Source organism: Balaenoptera ricei, chromosome 7 (assembly GCF_028023285.1).
Source record: "Balaenoptera ricei isolate mBalRic1 chromosome 7, mBalRic1.hap2, whole genome shotgun sequence".
Lineage (NCBI taxonomy): Eukaryota > Metazoa > Chordata > Mammalia > Artiodactyla > Balaenopteridae > Balaenoptera > Balaenoptera ricei.
Genome location: NC_082645.1, coordinates 110173135 through 110193413, shown reverse-complemented (window position 1 = coordinate 110193413; position 20279 = coordinate 110173135). Strand labels below are relative to the sequence as shown.

At 40.8% G+C, this 20279-nt stretch overlaps 1 protein-coding gene across 3 annotated transcripts in view; it reads right to left on the bottom strand.

The window, feature by feature from the left end:
- Positions 1 to 20279, bottom strand: part of RHBDD1 (rhomboid domain containing 1) — a 122065-nt gene that overhangs the window by 59286 nt on the left and 42500 nt on the right. For all 3 annotated transcript variants that reach the window (XM_059928840.1, XM_059928838.1, XM_059928839.1), the window contains exons 4-5: positions 9853 to 9941; positions 6413 to 6469 (exon numbers count right to left, since the gene is read on the bottom strand). In XM_059928840.1, coding sequence (XP_059784823.1) covers positions 6413 to 6469; positions 9853 to 9941 — 146 coding nt within the window. The remainder of the gene's footprint in view (positions 1 to 6412; positions 6470 to 9852; positions 9942 to 20279) is intronic.

The following is a 20279-nucleotide window of genomic DNA, read 5'->3' as shown; positions in this document are numbered from 1 at the left end:
AGCACATTGGGCACTTTCCCATATGGCTCATTACCACTTTCAAATCCCTGTGGAAAGTCATTTTGTTACAGAAGGTCTAAGCAGCATTTCTACCTTTCTACCCTCAAAAATATTCAGCTCATTCAAAATCCAAAATAACCCCAAAGCTCTGAATTGCTATCTACGCAGATACCAGAAATATGACATACGTCTATAGAGTTTCAATTGACAGGTAAATTTGCTACGATTTGAGGCAACATTTTCTTGATAGAGAAAAACATCTTTCTTCGTGTATTTCTTTTAAAATACAACCGAGCAGTGCCTTAACAAAATAAAGCCTACAACTCTAAACATCTGAATATTATAAAATCTAATTTGGTACTTGTCAGACAAAACATGGGGAGAGAGAAAGGGAAAGTTTTAATGCCTTAAGTCAAAAAGACTAGTGTGGTTAAAGGTTCTATATCATCAGTCATAAATCATCAACAGGACCGAAAATCCCATCAATATCTATTATAATGAGAACAGGTCTCCTAGGACCAAAAATTTTCTACAGCTGTTCCATTGGCCCAATCAGATATTTTTAAATCTTCATAATAAACATGGCTGGAAAAACCTAACAATCAAACACTTAAGATAAAAAAGTTTAAATTATATCCTGCGATGAATACTAGTTTAATATTTTTTTGTAGTTATATACTTTGGCTCTGTAATAAAAGAAATTCTGGTTATCATTATTCTATAAACTACTCCATCTGTTCCTTATACACATACCAGAATTTCACAGCAAAAGAGATCAAGAAACACCACCGAGATCAGAAAAATTGGTAACAGCTTTTTAAACATTCATGAGGTTCTCTGACCTATAAAGACTTTTCCAGCTAAGGATGGCCATATTAAGAATAAATCATTACTTGTAAGAGATACATATGCTCTCATAAAAGTTCCCTAGATGACCATTAGCATGGCCACCGGGCCTTATGTAGCTCTGCCTTTGAAGAAATCCAATCACTTCAGCGGAAGAAATATAAATATGGTAATCTTACAGGGGATAAGAAAGAAAGGTGAAAGGGGCTTTTATTTTTGCCTTTAATTCTCTGGCCTGTGTGTCTGCTGTGCTTACGCCTCTTTCATATGAAGGAGGCTTTTTGCAGGTTTCCCGTTTTCCTTTTTTTTAGTAAGTTCAAAAAAGATGAAAGAAAAGTCAATACGGGAAACTTCCCTAATTTGTAAGGTTAAATCAGTAGAATGCCCATCTCTTATCCCTGTACAATAGAAAAAGCAGCGGCTAGAAATCAGTGACTTGCATTTTTAGACCTAGTTCTATAACTAACTACCTGTATGACTTTAGCCAAATTACTTAACATTTCTAAACCTCAATTCCCAGCTGTCACACAAGATATTAGGACTAGGTAATCTATGATAGTTCAAGTCATGTCTGTGCACAAGTATGTTATTATTATTCTTTTCATCCAGAGGAACATTCCTGTTTCTTTTGGAGATTTAAAAAATGAACCAGGAGGCAAGCTCCTTTTCCTTTAGCAACTCTGAGGTATTAGGAGCCATGTCCTCTGCCTACTGGAGAGAATAAGGTCAACAGGAGGAGAGAAATCACAATGGGAGACAGAACCAAAATGGTCCTCCTGTACAATTCACCTCTTCCTAGTCACATAGGCTGAGAAACCTCTTCTTATACTTAAGTCAGTGTAAACTGGCCTCCATAACAAACAACCAAAAGAACTCAATGCTCTTCCAAATGACTACATCAGCTTTGTTGACAACTAATCATCACACCTCCTCTCCTCAGGTCAGTCCACAGATAGAAGCAGGTGAGCCTGCATTGTCCAGCAACCCCTCCTCTCCTACACCAAGACCACGTTTCTAGGATTTTAAGCATCCAGATCATCAGCGGTGAAAGCCTCAGAGTAAAGCCCCTTCTTTGGGCAGCAACAGTACTCATCTTGGTAGTCCCCAAGCCAATCACCTAAGCCTATGATTTTCGTTCCTGAACCCATTAGAATCACCTGGGAAGCTTTGGAAAAAAAAAAAAAAGTCCAAGTCCCTGTCTCTATCCCTATTCTAACTTAATTGGTGTGGGTTGAATTCAAGGCATGGACATGTTGTAAAAGCTCCTCAGGTGATTCATACAAACAGCCAGGATGGATAATCATGCTCTGAGCCTTTAGAACTAGAGCAAAAACATATCTTCACTATAACTCCCACAGTGTCACTCTACTGAATAAATTGTTCAGTGGCACTCCAGTACATTCTGGATAATCCCAGACAGGCTTTTTCATAAAGGACTGAAGAGCCCTTTCCCTTCATGGCTTTCCTTAACTTCTACTTACTCATCAAGACACAGCACTCCACTTCTTCTGGGTAACCTCCAGTAACTACAACCCTGCTCCTCCCTTCCAGGCTGAACACCGACTGCACTACATTAATATCGCTGAATTGAACTTCTACCTCTGCCAGGAAGGAGTAACTGGGACTGGACTAGCCCTTCTACTTAATCTTAAGTAGAAGACTGGAGAAAATATATGAAACAAATGTTTCTAGACGTTGTACAATTGGCAGTACAAGATTTTGAATCTTGAGAGAAAGGAAATAAAGGAAATGAGCCTGGAGGCACTTTCCAGACTGTGGTGCAGGGAGGGGGAACACGATCTGATGCAGCAGGCTCCTTGAGCTGAGCTGGAACGTGCAGGGCAGAGTACAGCGGAGGAGAAAACGACGTGTATAGCAAAACCTCCAGAAATCTTCATGGGGTCGCCTGGAGATGTTGTTGAATATTAAGCCATGGGTGTGTCGGTGAAATTCCATGAGACCAGGCAAAGGATGCCTGAGAGCTATAAACTGAACAATTCCCAGAGCTCAGGCAGGGCTGGGAGACCTTTGCATTCCAACCAGCCAGAGTAGAGAGTCCCTGCTGAACAAAGGGCATTCAGGAGAGATCCCAGAAAAGTAACATCTCAGCCACAGCACAGAATTAACCCTAGAATAAAAGTTACTCTAGACCCACCCTCAAGAATTAAAAAATAAGCCCCAGAAGGATCAAACTAGTCATCAGGAAACTTAACTGTGTGCCAGAACAAAGTCCAGTTTTCTTTAAAAGAAAAGAGACTCTAGCACTCAATACCACAAAATACACAATGTCTAGCATCCAATCAAAACTCACAAGATTAAAAAAAAAAAATTGTGACCAGGAAAAACATCAGTCTAATGAAGCAGATGCAAAAAATATATAGATAAGACAGAATTAGCAGTCAAGGACTTTAGGATAGCCATTATAACTATGCCCATGATTTAAATAAATAAAAACATGAATTTAATGAGAAGAGAAATGGAGGATATAAAAGGGAACTAAATGGAACTTCCAGAGCTAAAAAAGAGAGTATCTGAGAGGAAAAATTCACTAGATGAAATTGACAGCAAATTCGACATTGTGGAAGAAGGATCATAGAGCTTGAACACACAGCCATAGACACTATCCAAACTGAAGCCCACACACACCAAATAACATAAACAGAGCCTCAGAGACTTGTGGGACAACAGGAAGTAATCTAACATTGGTGTAAGTGAAAATCAGAAGGGAGAGGATATTCTTTAGTTCTTTAGTAAGACAAAAGCTAGAAGAATTGATTACCAAGAGACCTGCGCTAGAGGAAGTGGTTAAGATAGTTCTTGAGGCAGGAGAAAAATGATACTACCTGGAAATTTGGATCTGCACAGAAGAACCTTCTATTTCTGCAGATCAACTGACATAAGCCCTGGGCCCATCCCTGAGCTATGCATTCAGTGAACAGACACAAAGGAATAAAAGAAGCAAAGACTTGGAAAACTGAACTACCACATAACTTAACTACACAAGTATCAGATCATCTCATGAGTGGTACATGAATGGGATAGGCCCAAATAGTACAGTAAAGGATTTGAAAACTGAACTGACATTGGAACCCACCACCCACAGAAAGAAAAACAGAATTTGTGCTCTAAACCTAACCAGGTTGACTGCTTGGTCAAACAAACAAAAATCAACATTCTGCAGAGGATTTGAACAGAATCTAAAATCTCACAATAAAGGTCAAAACGTTCAGATATAAGAGAAAATTACCAGACATACAAAACCAAAACAAAACAGAAGAATGTGACCAATTCTCAGGAGAAAAAGACAATCAGCAGGTGCCAGCCACAAAATAGGACTCAGATGTTAGAATTATTAGACAGATTTGAAAGATATACAATAACTGTGCTCTATGAGATAAAGGTGCACTCCTGAAATGGAAAGACAGAGTTCTCATCAGAGACACAGAAACTAAAAAAAGAACCAAATGGAAATTTTAGAACTAAAATTACATTATTAAAAAAAAAGTCACTGGATAGGTTCGCTAGGTTCAACAGCAGAATGGAGATGACAGAGAAAGGAGTCAGTGAACTTGAAGATAAATCAATAAAAGCTATCCAATATGAAGAACATAGAGGGAAAAAGATCGAAAGAAATAAATAAGAGCCTGAGGAGCTTGAGGGACATTATTAAAATGTCTAAAATTCACGTCATTAAAATCTTGAGAGGAGAAGCAGATTGGTGGAGAAAAAAATACTTATAGAAATTGTATCTGAAACCCTTCCAACTTCAGCGAAAGACAAAGTACATGATAAAAAATTAGATACAAAACCCAGTAAAGACCCAGAAGATATAAACAAGACTGTAAACCACCTTAACTTAATTGATATGTGTAGAGTACTACTTTCAACAATGGCAGAACACACATTCTTTTCAAGGGCACATGGTACATTCACCAGGACAGACCACACACAGGGCCAAAAGAAAGTCTCATTAAATTAAAAGGATTAAACTACACTGAGTGTGTTCCCTAACAACAATAGAAATAAATTAGAAATTATTAACAAAATGGTATCCAGAAAATCTGTGGCATATTGAAACAATAAAATACCATTCAGCAGTAAAAAAGAATAACTACTGATACATACAACAACATATATGGATCATAAAAAAATGAGGTTGAATGACAAAAGCCAGATACAAAAGAGTACGAGTACTTAGCAAATGAGTAGATTTAAATGAAGTTCAGGCTCAGGCAAATTAATCTATGGTGACAGAAATGAAACCAGAACAGTGCAGGGGGTAGTTACTGGAAGGAGACATTTTAGTAAAAACTCAACAAATGTCATTATTAGCTATCATCACCTTATTGTGTACCACCCCACTCCACAGTTCACCATTCTACTTTCTATACCCTAGTTAGTCCTTTTCATTTCTACTGTTTCACCTTTTTAAATGTATGGCACCTACATTCTCACTTCTGGTTAAATACTGAGACAGGGACTATATCTCTTTCTTTCTCTCCCACAGTGGTTAGTCTGACACATGCACAACGGACCACTTACAAAGTGCTACTGCGTAAACCAGACTGAGGCTAAGAACCTGTATGGAAAAATAACGCAAAAGCACCATATATATATATATATAATTATATAATTCTTTGTACTTATATGATTTAAGCCAGGGGTCAAAAAGCTACAATTTATAGTCCAAATACAACCCACTGCCTGTTTTTGTAAATAAGGTCTTACTGGAACACAAATATGCACATTTGCTTATGAATAGTCTACGGTTGCTTTCATGCTACAACACAGGTTGACTAGTTGCAACAGAGACCATATGGTCAACAAAGCCTTTAGAATCTCAAACAGTAGCTATCTGGCCCTTTACAGGAAAGGTTGCTGACCCCAGATTTAAGCTGCAGCAGTTCTCGATGGGCAGGACAATAAAGCCACCCACTGCTTCCAGAGCCTATGGCTTCTTTGACACCTATCTGCTGGTATTGATCCAGGATATTGCAGTGCAGCTTCCCCAGGCTGGAATGTAAGAACTTTAGCCTAAAACAGGTCACATGCTTCAACAGGAAGTCCTTTCTATCTATTTACAAAGATATCTAGAAAAAATACATTCTCCTCTTTAAGTCACGTGGTATTAACTATTAGAGGAATGCCTATATTAGCCTCTTAGGGCAAGCATGATTCTTTCTGAATATGTAGGTGGCGTGGACCATGGAGAACTGTATATCTGAAACTAACTTCTAACACTTAGCCAGCAGAATGGTCTCTTAGGCTGAGAATCAAGGGACCTGGGTCTAGTATGACTCTAACCATGTCTGAGAGACCTCAAACCAATCATACAGTATTTTCACACCAGAGTTCCCTCCTTCCCTAGCCTTCCCTAACAACATGCCCACATATGCTCCCCGGGTGACCCCTCCATCTAGCTTCCATGCCTGTTAGAGGCACAAGTATATAATGTGTGAAGTACTCTCCAAAAGCATAAAGTATTATCTTAAAGTAGCTCTACAGTAGCAAACACTATCATTTAAAAAAATAAGTTTAAATGTATTAAATGAAACAAAGTACTCACCTAAACTATTAAAGTAGTACTGCTGTCCTGGGTAATCAATATTGGAGGGAAAAATGCCTAAATATGAAGGAAACAAACATTTTAATTGCGGGGGTAGGCTTCCCCCACCACCCCTGCCAGCTTTACTGAGGTGTGACTGACAAATAAAAATTGTACATGTTTAAGTTGGGCAACGTGATTTTTTAAAAAGTGTACAATGTGATGATTTAATATACATATATGTTATGAAATGATTTCCAGAATCAAGTTCATTAACACACCCATCACTTTATATACTTACCATCGTGTGGGTATATATGTGAGAACACGTAAGATCTATTCTTTTAGTAAATTTCAAGTATATACTACAGTATTATTAACAATAGTCACCATGCTGTATATTACATCCCCAGAACTTACTCATCTTACAACTTAAAGTTTGTACCCTTTTACCAACATCTCTGCATTTACCCCACCCGCCAACCCCTGGAAACCACTGTTCTACTCTCTGGTTCTATGAGTTTAACTTTTTTAGATTTCACAAATAAGTGAGATCATACAGTATTTACCTTTCTCTGGCTTATTTCACTTAGCATAATGTCCTTCAGGTTCACCCATTTTGTCAAAAATAACAGGATTTCTTTCTGTTTTATGGCTGATAATATTCCATTATATACATATAAATACCACATTTTCTTCATCCATTGGGTTGTTTCCCTATCTTGGCTATTGTGAATAATGCTGTAATGAACATGGGGGTGCAGATATCTCTTCGAGATACTGATTTCATTTTCTTTGGATATACACACAGAAGTGGGATTGCTGGATCATATGGTAGTTCTATTTTTTATTTTTTGAGGAACTTCCACGCTGTTTTCCATAGTGGCTGCACCAATTTACATTCCCACCAACATCCTCACCAATACTTGTTATCTCTTGTCTTTTTGATAATAGCCATCTTAACATCTCCTGATTGCCATCTATATTATAAAGCTATAGTAAACAAAACAGTATGGTAGTAGCATAAAAACAGACACGTCTGATAGAACACAACAGCCATAAGGCTGTAACTACTGACCTTTCCAACAATTAAGAGATTCTTTGTAACAAAGCTCAAAGCCATTATAAACGATTTCTAAACAATTGTTAAAATAAGCTCTCTTTTGTTTGGGGTTAGCCCTACAGGGAACAGAATGTGGTGGGGACAATGAAACCCTAACTTATACTCTCTGAAGTTCCTTAAGGTTCCTGACGACAAAAGATGGTCTTTGCCTTCCAAGGGACCAAGCTTGGTCTTTGAGGCCTCTGTACAAGTAGAGATGCTCTGGTATTGAGAGAAGCTGCCTCACAACAAAGGTGCTAAGTGAGCCACGTGCTTACCCCTCCCAAGGGACTTTCCCGTTTCTTATCCCTAAGAAAGCAGCAGGACAGACGCCTCAGTACTGCTGAAGGAAAGGAGAGAGGGAGGAGTAACAGGGGACACCTTCAGTGTGATGCTCCTCTCCCAGGAGTCATCAGACAGCAGCCTTCACATACTTGATTATTTTCCACAGGGCTCCCGTGTCACCTCAATTCTCAGACCACTCTAGATCTTTCTCCGGCTTCACCAGAAATAACGGCAGAGAGATTGCAGGCCATTTGTAAATAGCACTGAATGTTTCAACTTTTAGCATTTAATTTTCTACTTGTATTACACTGAAAATAGAATGATATAAAAGTAAGTCTCCTTAGAAAATAGACAAGGTTTTAAGAAGGAAACTAAGAGTTTAAATGTTATAACTGTGGGGGAAAATCCTCTTTAAAACCAAAATACTTGCCTGAATTTCATAATATGTCTGTAGAAAGCTTTACTAACCACTTAATCCTCAGACACACAAAGAAAAAGGAAACAAAACATTAGACTCCTGAGAATCATTTCTTTTCCTTTGTCAGCACTGACAGCATTTGGGCAACAAAGCTCATTACTAGATTTCCATAATTAAGTTGTATCAAAAATATAATAAAACTGGACATTTTCAATAAAGGAAGCTCCTGCTGCCTCTTCCAAGCACACACACTAGAAACACAGTAATAGGCAAACATAGGAAAATAAAAATCTGCGTAGATGCAACACAATCTGTAAAAATCACCAGAAAGTGAATAAAACCAGCTAATAAAGGCAACAGCACAATGCTTGGAAAGCTTTCTAATATCATGAATATCATATGGTTCTCAAGAATACCAGTCACTGGCACAAACTGTGAAAACAAATTATTTATGGCTCAAGAAAAGGTAAAATAGTCTCAGAAGATTTCCCATGAATAAAAGATGAAATACTGGGGACTTCCCTGGTGGCGCAGTGGTTAAGGATCTGCCTGCCAATGCAGGGGAGACAGCTTCGAGCCCTGGTCCGGGAAGATCCCACATGTTGCGAAGCAACTAAGCCTGTTTGCCACAACTACTGAGCCTGCACTCTAGAGCCTGTGAGCCACAACTACTGAGCCTCTGTGCCACAACTACTGAAGCCCACGTGCCACAACTACTGAGCCTGCACTCTAGAGTCCACGTGCCACAACTACTGAGCCCGCAAGCCACAACTACAGAGCCCGTGCGCCTAGAGCCTGTGCTCCAAAACAAGAGAAGCCACCGCAATGAGAAGCCCGCGCACCACAACGAAGAGTAGCCCCTGCTCTCTGCAACTAGAGTAAGCCTGCACGCAGCAACGAAGAGCCAACACAGCAAAAAATAAATAAATAAATAAATTTATTTATTGAAAAAAAAAGTTGAAATTCATATGGTCTATAGAACAAGTGTTTGCAAAATATCAATAGTTTCCTTCTAAGTCAAGACCAGTATAGCATTTTCAATTAAGAGATCCAAAACATTCATAGGTTTCTAAATAAAATAAAGTATTTTCATTGAGCATGAATTAGATGAAAAAAAAATCTTTTAATTAAAAAGCAGGAGCCACGCTTCAAGCAATAACAGACTTGGTTTGGCCATGCATGAATATATGTCTCACCCGCCAAGGATCTAGTGGTCATTCTGAATTCTTTAAAATACTGGCCTTGCACTTCAGTACAGATTTGTCTTTCTTTTTTTAACTTTTCCTTGTACTTTGAATTCATGGAGTATTACAGAAGAAAGCATATTTTAAACCTGCTTTAAGTCTCCAAATTTCAAGGAAATCATGGTTTTTGGTGAGTAGCAATAATGCTGTGGGTATACGTGTGCACCGCTATTTGTCCCCTAAGAAAGCCTCAGGTTTAAAATTGGGGTTTGTAGCCTCTTCCTCGGAGCAGTGTGAGGACCAGCACCAGCTGGTTCACCTCTTGGCTTAGAAAGAGCCTTTTAGGAAGTTCCTAAGTTGAACCACAGGGAACTGTTCCCGTTAAATGAAGATTCCCGTTAAAACGAAGATGCTTCTGTTCCCGTTAAAATGAACTTCCAACCTGTCAGGCCAAAAATGTTCTGTCCTGTACCTGAGCACGTTTCCATGATCTTCCTCAGAGGTCCGCAGACGTACATTAGTCCAACAAGGATCCCGGCCAGATGCCCGGCGAAGGAAGTCCTAGGGGAGAAGGAAAGCCTTCGTGAGTGTTTGCTTTGCTGCGTACTAGAGACCGTCTTCTCATCAGCCCGGGGCGCGTCAATTAGTCACAATCTGCAGGCTCTCTTCTACATCACGTGTTTCATGCTGAGCAGCATTTAACTTAGTCCCAAGAACAACATTTCCTATCTTACCAAAAAAAACGTACAGTGAATAACAACCGTGACATGTTTAAAAGGCAATATCCCTCCTTGACCAAGAAAAGTGGGCTGGCTCCTTCAGAGTAGCAGAGGCGTTTTGTTAAGACAACCCATTACACTTCTTCCAGTTTTTTCTCTGTAGCTCTTATCACAAAACATAAACGAAACGCATTTTCTCTGAATTAAATCTTGAATTAGCTAGCCACTGTGAGGGATGGGAGCTATCTGTGTTCACCGCAGAGCAGACCGCTACGTTTTTACCCACCCCTGACTAGTGAGGCGGAGAGCAAGAGAAACTCCGGCAGAAGAGATGTCCACACTGGGCCCCCCTAGCCCCGCTACAAATATGCATCTTTCAGTCGCTCAGCCAAGAAAACCCAAAAATGTAAACTTCAAGCTTGAAAGATGAGATAGAGCATTAAGTTGGTTCCACTCTTCTTAAAATAGCATCTAAGATTGGCAATCACTTCTAAATATAAATACAAGGCAAGCCTCAGCTAAGTATATGCTGAATGAGTAAAAGAGTAAATGAAAGAAGATCACCCAACAGGGTTCTCTGCCGCCCCCCAGCTCTTCCTCTCAATGCAGCCCACACCCTCCCATCAGTTATTCTCCCAGAACAGAGGTGAGGTCATGTATGTCACTGCCATCCTGTGGGGATCACCGTCTTCTCCGTTGACAGAACGCTCTAGCCTGCAGTCAAGGCCTCCCAACACCTGGCCTTGCCCAACTCCTCCTTCCACCCTCACCTCCTGCTAAACCCATCCCCACAGCCCACTGCCAGAGCCCCCCACGTGCTCACTGGTGACCACAAGGCTAGGAGGAACAGCACCCCTCTCGTAAAAAATCACGTCCCAGTTGAAGAGTTGCTCTTTCCTTCTGCTGCCTGGCAACTGAAAGTTACCAAGGAGCCGGATGTGAACTCCAAGAGAACAGTGACTTCTGTGGTTTTCACATATGTATTTCATATACCAAGGACTGTGCCTGGCACAGGACAGACACTCAAATATGTGTTGAATGCATGATTCCAGTGTCCCAGGATGGTTTCACCAAGAGCACCAGGAGGCAAGTTAAAACCACTGCATCTTGAACCTCAGAGTGCTGGCTGTGCCATGGCAGTGACCGAACCGTGGCGCTGACGTTGTCACCCACGCAAAACCTAGAATCGAATGCAATACACCTTGTGTCCACGGCCACAGGGGAGAGGGGAAAGAGGCCCTAAATGCCACAAGCAAGGCAGCCACAAGTGACTGTCATTATCTCAGAGCCAGGGAAAAACTTGCTGGTTCTCAGGAAAGGAACAGGCAAGGGAACACTTCAGAGAAAAAGACTAAAGGAAGCTTTCTGTAGACAGGACGGCACTGCCTCTTGTTCCCAACAGCCAAGTCGATCACACTATTGCCCAAATAAGGTCCTGCGTACATCTACACACACCGAAAGTCACACCATTGGTGCGTGCGTACACACACACACACAATTATCCCTTCAGGACAGCTATTATTTTCATCAAATGTATCTACCTCACAGTATGTTTAACCTGATAATAAAAACATGGGATCAGATACTCAGTTTTCCCATTTTCAGGGAAGAATAGTATCAACTGTACTTTCCTTTAGCTTTTCCAAAAAAAACCAAAATTGTACTTATTTTATTCTATTTTTAGGCTAAATAAACTCTCCAACTAGTTCTAGGAATGGCAAAGAAAGTGGTAGTTTGAGGGAAACAAAGAAGAGGCCAGAATCAGTTTTTTAAAAACAGTAACCTCAATTTAACTGAAAAGAATAAAATACATCAATATTTTTGAAACTTATTAAGCCAATCTTTATGGTGAATCATATAGATATAAAATGACAAGGAAGAAAATTTTCAATTTTAAATCCTAACCTATTAAACAATCAACCTTGAATCTCATTTACAAGTTAGAGTCTAGTATAGTTAAATGAATTTTTTCTCTCTCTAAATGGGTTTGTAGAAGTCTGAGTTATAATCTAACTGCAAATAACTAGGAAAGGGAGGCTGGCAGAGAGACCACACAGCATTATCTGCCAACATTCAGCATTTTCCACAAAAGTCCCAACTCGACACTCTTGCTGTCCTTACCATTTTCTTCAAGCTCTGTATTACTGTGCTTCTTTTAAAATAAAAAACAAGAAGAGATAATGATCTTATTCAGTCAAAACTGAGAACCTCTCAACATTACACACACAAAGGGGAGGATACCATCAATGAAAAAAGGAATCATATGCTTGTTTCAAGAGGTATGTTAACTTGCTCCACGCCGTAGGTAACCATGCGACCAACTACCTCTCTTGGCCCTCTAAGAGATACCCATGTCCTGAGAGAGGAAACGGACCTGCAGACAGGAAATGGAGCTGGGAACTACCTTCTCCCCAGCAGGATGGGGCACCCCAGTCCTAGGATTAGGGCGCTTTATCCCCACCCCTGGGGGGTGCTGTGAAGCCACAAGGAGGACCTGGGCTTCGGGGGAAGAAGACACGTCTGGGTGCTGATCAGTGGCTGGGAACTACCTTCAAATGTAACAGCTTTAGAAACACACTGTGTTATTATGATCATAATTATACATGCTAAACACGTTTCAACAGTTGTGGTGTCTGAGCATGCCCGTGGCTCCACGGAAGCCCCCCTGGAAGGCATGCACTCTCCTCTGTTCTTCGCTACACCTTCAGGCTGACACCCCAAGGGGCAGGCTGGGAAAACCCTGCTCTTAGGAACAGCTTATGCTTGACCTAAGCAGGTCTTAGGCTGGGACTGAGGATTTGGTGATGACCTGCCTCCCCACATCCTAGTTTAAGGTAATTCCTCAGAAACAGAACCACCATATTCAATGCTACATCCATGATCACACCTGGTACAGTAAATGGCCTGACACTAACACTTAGTAAACAACTACTGAATGAGTGGAGAAGTGGAATTAAAATAACACATAAAACGCACATATTAACGTATATTACAACAATTCTAAAAACACAAGTCACACCGGTCACCAGTTAATAGCTGTTTTTGTATCAAATTTCACTGGGAGAGCTAACGATTGAACACAGCACACCCTCCCCTCCCTCCCCTGTGCACACTTGGACAAGGTATTACACAAAACATGTGCTCAATTAACAGAACAACAGCACTAAGCCTATTATTATAGCTTAAAATTGATCCCTTAGAAGCTTTACTTCTTCTGATAGCTCAATAGTGACTCTCTTTAGAAAATCATAACAGCTATAATCAAACACTGATTGTGATGGTGCGAAGAGGTCACAAGAGCCAGATACACTGCTGCTGTGTGTGGTTACACAGGTCGTACACTGTACACACTACTGTGAGAAGGCAAATCATCTGTCCAGGGTCTCAACAGTTCCACAAAGTAACTGACAGATCCAGTATTCAAATTCATATCATTCTATCTCAACGTCAGAGCAAGTTAAGTACTGATGTAATTTCACCTTAATAGGGGACAATACCATAATCCAGTAGTTCTTAAACTTGTCCAGGTTCTAAACCCCTTTAAATATCTGATAAAAGCCATGAATCCTGTCTGCAGAAAGACTACACATACACAAAATATGTCACTTATAATTTTAAGAAGTTCATAGATAGCTTGCGTCCTATCCATGGACCTCTCACTAAAAATCCTTGCCTAAAAACATTTCATCACAAACAGAAAAATTTTGAACATCAGCACCGAGTCTAAGCAGTTATATACTCAATTGGAAAAACATTTTGTTTATATTCAAATCCTAACACAGAGGCAGCCATTTACTTAGATTACTTAAGTTTATGAACATGTCCAATTTCTTTATTGGCCCATTGCTCTCTAATGGTGGAACCTACATCTGGGTTCAATTCATTTCTTTCTAAAATCCAACTTTCAGTAATTCTTTCAGTTAAAGTCTGAGACTAAAAAATTCTGCTAGTCTTTGTATGTTCGAGAAGGTCCTTATTTCTGCATCCTTTTTTGTTGATACGTGTAGTGATCTACTACTGCTGCTATGAAATGCACTGTCAAGTTGGACAGTCATTCTTCTGCAGGTAATGTCTTTTCTCTCAGCCTTTGAGGTTTTCCCTTTGTGTTGGATTTACTATCATTATAGAACAATCATTCCAGGTGTAGATTTATTTAATTTACCCTCCTTGAGATTTGCTGTGTTTTTTCAATCTGAGGTCTCGTGTCTTTCTGTAATTCTGAAAAATCTTCAGCCATTGTTTTTTGTCCTATGGACCTCTAGATATGCAGCACTTGTGTATTTCCTGACTCAGAGTGGGAGCTCAATATATGTTTATAGAAAAAAAATATAAAAAAAAAAAGAAAAAAGAAAAAAAGATGAAAAGCAAATATCAGGGGGCTTCCCTGGTGGCACAGTGGTTAAGAATCTGCCTGCCAATGCAGGGGACACGGGTTCGAGCCCTGATCTGGGAGGATCCCACGTGCCGCGGAGCAGCTGGGCCCGTGAGCCACAGTTACTGAGCCTGCGCGTCTGGAGCCTGTGCTCCGCAACAAGAGAGGCCGCGATAGTGAGGCCCGCGCACCGCGATGAAGAGTGGCCCCCGCTTGCCGCAACTAGAGAAAGCCCTCGCACAGAAATGAAGACTCAACACAGCCATAAATAAATAAATAAATAAAATTAAAAAAAAAACCAAAACACCAAAAAAGGTCGCCAGTAATCTTTAAAAAAAAAAAAAAAAAAAGCAAATATCAAATCAATGTTGCTACATATTACTTATAAGGGACAGTGACGGTGGAAAGATAATTTGGGAGCAAAAGTAAGATTAAGATACTCTTGTGGATTACATGTCAGTTATATCTCAATAAAGCTGAAAAAAAGATATTATTGTGGATTTTAGTTACACAAACTATATGCGGATATTATTAACCACAGCACACAGTGTTCTTTCCTACAATGCCAGCATTGGCCGATCCTCACTCCTTAAACAGGCTATTTGTAAGGCTGAGCTACCTTATGTGCTTATGCAAATGTTCCTGCTGTCATGTGCACTGCTGAAGACTCAAAAACTAAAGCTATGATTGAAATCTGGGATAAGCTATACAGGTCCTCTGTTAAATGGCAACTTCTTCCCACAGTTGAAGAGGCTGCCCTCTCAGGCACAGCTCAGAAAGCAGAAAATGAATTACTCTAAGACATAATCTCCCGTGTATGCAGAGCAAATGACCTCATTGAGGACGTAACTTCATGGAGACACAGGGTTGGACAAGGGAAGATAGTAAGGCAAGGTAAAAGGCAGTCAGCTAGAAGTGGCCTCTTGTACTGTACGTTCCAGAATTTCCTCCTGTAAAAGCAGTTACTATTACCAGATAGGGACTGAGCTGATCAGAAGCTCTGGGGTTTGGGGATCCCAGATTGGCATTAGAGCAACAAGATGTAGCAAGAATTTTTTCAGGTTTAATGAATGCCACTACAAAAAATCTTGATCGTATTGTTTCTTCCCAAGATAAACTATTCTTAAGCCATCTGTTTCTATCCGTGATGCTGTCTTCAACCACACCAGCCTGTGTCTTTGGCAACGGCAATCTGGGAGAGACTTGGTCTGTATGTCCTCTTTGTTTCTCTTACCATACCTCCCTCATTCCGCCCCCGTCCCGCCCCACCCAGCCACCTTTGGCTTCAGAAGTAAAAACTAGTCACCTTCCAATATTACATCCTCCCAAAGGCAATGCAACCTCTACTACTCTTGCTGGTTTAATAAACATGGCTCCAACCTCAGACATAGGGCTGGGAGCTGACTGCTGACATTTACTTCAGTCCCAGACAAACATGACCTGGACAAAAACAAGCATTACAAAGGTGGGAGAAGCCTCTTTTACAAAAGAGCTTCCAATATAATAGATGATGCCCAGCAATTCCTTGGCTCTCAAGCCCATGTCTCTCAGCTGGGCAGGAAGAGAATTCCATGAGCTGGTTCAAGGAAGTAGCATTCATTCATTCATTCATCCATCCATCCATCCATCCAATATTTATTGACTGACTACTACATAAAAAAGACAAACACAGTCACTGCCTCACAGATCTTACGATTTGCGGGGGTAACAGACACAGACAGACACACATACAATAACTGCAAATTGTGGGAAGTGTAGGAAAGTGAGTCTACTTTCCCTAGAGTGGTCTGGGATGGCTCCGTAAGTGGCATTTAAAGTGACACCCACAGGATTTGGAGCTGGCAGGTCACAAGGTGAGGATGGGTGCTTCTGGCAGGGAAAAGCACATATGGAAGGCTGTGAGGCAGGGAAGAACTTGGTGTTTTAAAAACACTGAGATGGCTATGAGGCGGCTGAGTATAGCGAGGCGGTGTAAGGACATGGGGTACAGCATGCGATGAATTTAGAAAAACAGGGAAAAGTCAGGTCCTATAGGCCTTATGTGCCATGCGGAGGAATTTGGGTGGTTTGATAAGCACATTGGGAGGCCACTGCAGAAGCTTAAAACAGGAGAATTCTTAAGAGTGATCTATCCTGTCTGCTGAGAGAGCAGACTCTAGAGAGGCAAGAATGGCCAGTGTAAGCAGATCAGTAAGGAGGCTGGTGTAGCTCAGGTGAGAAACGGTGGCGGCTTGGGAGAGGGTGGCAGCAGTAAGAGTGGGGAGCAGTGAATGGCTTGGGGTCTGTTTTGGTGGCAGAGATAAAAGGACTTGTTGACGGATTCAGTGTTGGGTTGAGGGAAAGGGAGAAAGCTAGGCTTTTGGCTTGTGCAAGGAGATGCACGAGGGAACCACTTACTGAGATGGGGAAGATGGGAGAAAAGGGGGAGGGTGCGGGGAGAGCCCAAGTGCTCAGTTTTGTTGCGTTTACTCCGAGATGCCTGCAGGACAATTAAATAGCAATATCTAGGGGAGTGTTCAGTAGGTAGCTGGATACCAAGTTGGAAACTGAGAGGAAGAATGATTCAAAATATTGCTCACATATTTCATTTTATTTGACTCCTAGACCATTTGTATACAATAGGACCATGATATTGTATCTTTAAGTATATGACATATAATGCATTATACACACGCAATTATATGTATAATATCTAAAAACAAGATTTAAAGGAAATACATAAAAACAGCAACAGATAATATGGGGAAAATACATCCCCCTTTTTTTGTTCCTAATTTCTTATAATAGTGTTTTAGTGATTTCATTATTATTTTTTTTTTTTGAAATATAAAGGGAACAGTAACTGAGCAAGGCTCCCATTTGAAAAACAATATTTCTCTCATCGTTGTGGCGGATAAATCTAAACATTTTCGTTGCTGTTGGGGTAAATCGTCAAGAAAGCTCTCCCCCATGTGGCACGTGCTAGTGCTTTTAAACCGAACTCCAGATGAAAATCATGATCACTAGCTTTGTGGTATTAATAAGTTTCTTTAGAAACTGTGTTGTTATTCCAATCTCCTTCAAAGCAAAATGAGAAGTTGTGCCCAATTAAATGAAAGAAACAAGTAAGCGAAATTACATGCAAAATAAAGGAATAACCCAGTACACTTAATTGGAGGATAGACGTTAAAGAGTCAGTGTAATTCCGTACGTGAGGCCGGTGTTCTTTTCCTCACCAAACTCTTCCCATAACTAGACACCTCCTAGAGTCCCCTTTCCTGTATCTTCCATATCACTGCTGAGTAGATTCCAATTGCCCAAAATCTCCCCATCTGCTCTGCACCGCCCACCCCCAGTCCTGCCCCACCACAAGCTTGAGCCATTTGCAAAAGCCATGCTTCCACTCTTCGCGACTTTGTATGCACTATTCCCTTTGCCCAGCTAAGCCCTAGCAAAACAGCCTTCCTGGTCCGCCTTCCCTCAGGACAAGGCAGGGGCTGCTTCTGGGCTCCTGCAGTATAGTCTGAGTTCCTCTAGCATTTAAGGACCTTCCCTGTCTGCTGATTTTTCTGCCGTTGCCCTGCTGCTTAAGCTACTGGCTACCAACCCTATCACACCCAATGTCCCCTTAAACCCAAATATTCTTTAATGCTCTTTCTATTTTCTTGTAATGGAATTTATAAATAACTTACCTACACACATACTTTTAAAAACACAGACAAAACAAACACGTGCACTCTCAACTCAACACAATGCCCCAGCTGTAAAAATTAAGAAAGAAAATTTTAATTCACATAGTAAAATACTATGATTTATAAACGTTGAGGCAGAACACCATCAGAAGACATATAAAGTCGTCCTTTGCTTGCCCCTATGTACGGAATCTGCACGAAGGTGAGGTTAAGAAATGCAGGGAGGTACAGATGGGCTTTCTGTGACTCAAACACCACAGGCAGGGTTCCACTGGTCACGTGATCTTACGTGAGGGTAACTAACTTTTGACTCCAAATAAAGCAAAGTATAACACAATTTTCCCTTCAGTTACATTTACAATTCAATTTACAATTTTCCTGGAAAAGTCACTGTATATTAAATCTATGCCAAAGGAAAAAAAATCTTTGTGTTTATATGAAAAACACAATCAGGTTTTAGGCTCAGATACTCATGAACAGGTTTTTTACCTACAGAAACGTCCTTTCAACAGACTGGGGTGTGCGGTGTGCAGGACGTTGCCGTTGAAGGGGACGGTCCTGCGTGCTGCAGGGCAGCTAGAACCTCTGGTCCTCACACACCAAGTGCCAGTAGCGCCTCCACTAATCATCGCGACACCTACAAACAGCCCTGTAAATGTCCAAGGTCCTTCCTGGGGACCATGTGACCTATCCCAGTGGAAAACCACTAGCTTAGCACACAGCAAATGCTTATTAAATGTTTGTGGAATTGATGACCTTTAATCATTAGGCCCCCAAAATATTTCTTTTCGAAGTACGTCTCATGTGACCACATCATGCACAAATTCCAAGGATTCCAAGTAAATTTACAACATATTGAACTGATACGCAAGAAAACTTCCCACCACAACTGACACGCACGTGGGGAGCGAGACTGTTTGGAAGAGGCCGTGATCACTTCCACACTGCGCTGTGGCAGAATAAATGCAGCTTGGCACGTGAAACCACTCTGCCATCTGCTATTACTACAGACGAAAATATTTCTGGATACCACATGAATGATTATGTGCACATCACCTCCAGAAAGTAAATGTAAAATGAAAGAGAAGTTGGATTGTTTATAGCCTGATTTTAACATATGCTACTGTTATGACACAAATCGGCCTTTTGGAGGTATTTTCAGAAGCCGTGTCATAACTGGAAATCCTATGGCCCTATGGTAGCTGGGCTCTTTGAGGTTGCAGGGAGAGACTGGCTTAGGTGACCCCGATTAATGCGAGTTCATCATGGGGTACACAAGGAAGAGAGGATGGCAAGGAACAGTCTCGACTGTGAGCTGTGGCAGTAACTACTACACTGTGCTAGTACACACCAGAACACAAATGGACGGGTTGCCCTTGCAGGCGGTGATCTTAATCCACTGGCTCTCAGTCCTGGCTACACAACAGAATCTCTTAAAGAGATGCTCAAAGTTACAGCTCCTTGGACTCCACTCCCAGAAGTTCTGCAGAACTGCTCTCGAGTGGGACCCTGACACTGTTGTGTTGGTTGGGTTACTTTTTGATTATGCTGTTTTTAATTCCCCAGGTGATTTTCATGTGTTGAGGTTGAGGACCATTGATCTTAAGCCAAAATTCAAATTCTAATGAGATTTCGGCTGGCATAGTAGGCCAATAAGAAAAACATTTTGAGTATTGGCAAGACTCTTCACCCTACAAAGTACCCCACAGAAGTGACATCTGTTTCCCTCCTTGGGAAGTTGGTCTTAATATATTCTGAAATGCTGCAAGAGAAGTAGGTATAGCTTTGAAAATGCATGCAAGGAAACATATGAACTTATTTCAAAGGATTTACAAGTTCTTTGTTCTTATAAAAACATGATAATTTAGCTAATGTACCCACATATTCAAGACAGTCATATACACACAGTCAAAGATGAAGACAGTAAAGAGCTAAGGTAACCCCTCAATCCCTAAATCCAACAGAAAGACTGGGAAACAAAACCGGATCATAAAGCTAGCCTACAATTTCAGAAAAGGTAAATACTACTTGTGGTTAAATCTGGTCTGAATCAAAATTCTAACTATGAATGCCCCACCTATTATATGACTCAAGAGACCTGGGCATGACATGCATATCACATACTGCTCCTGTAGCA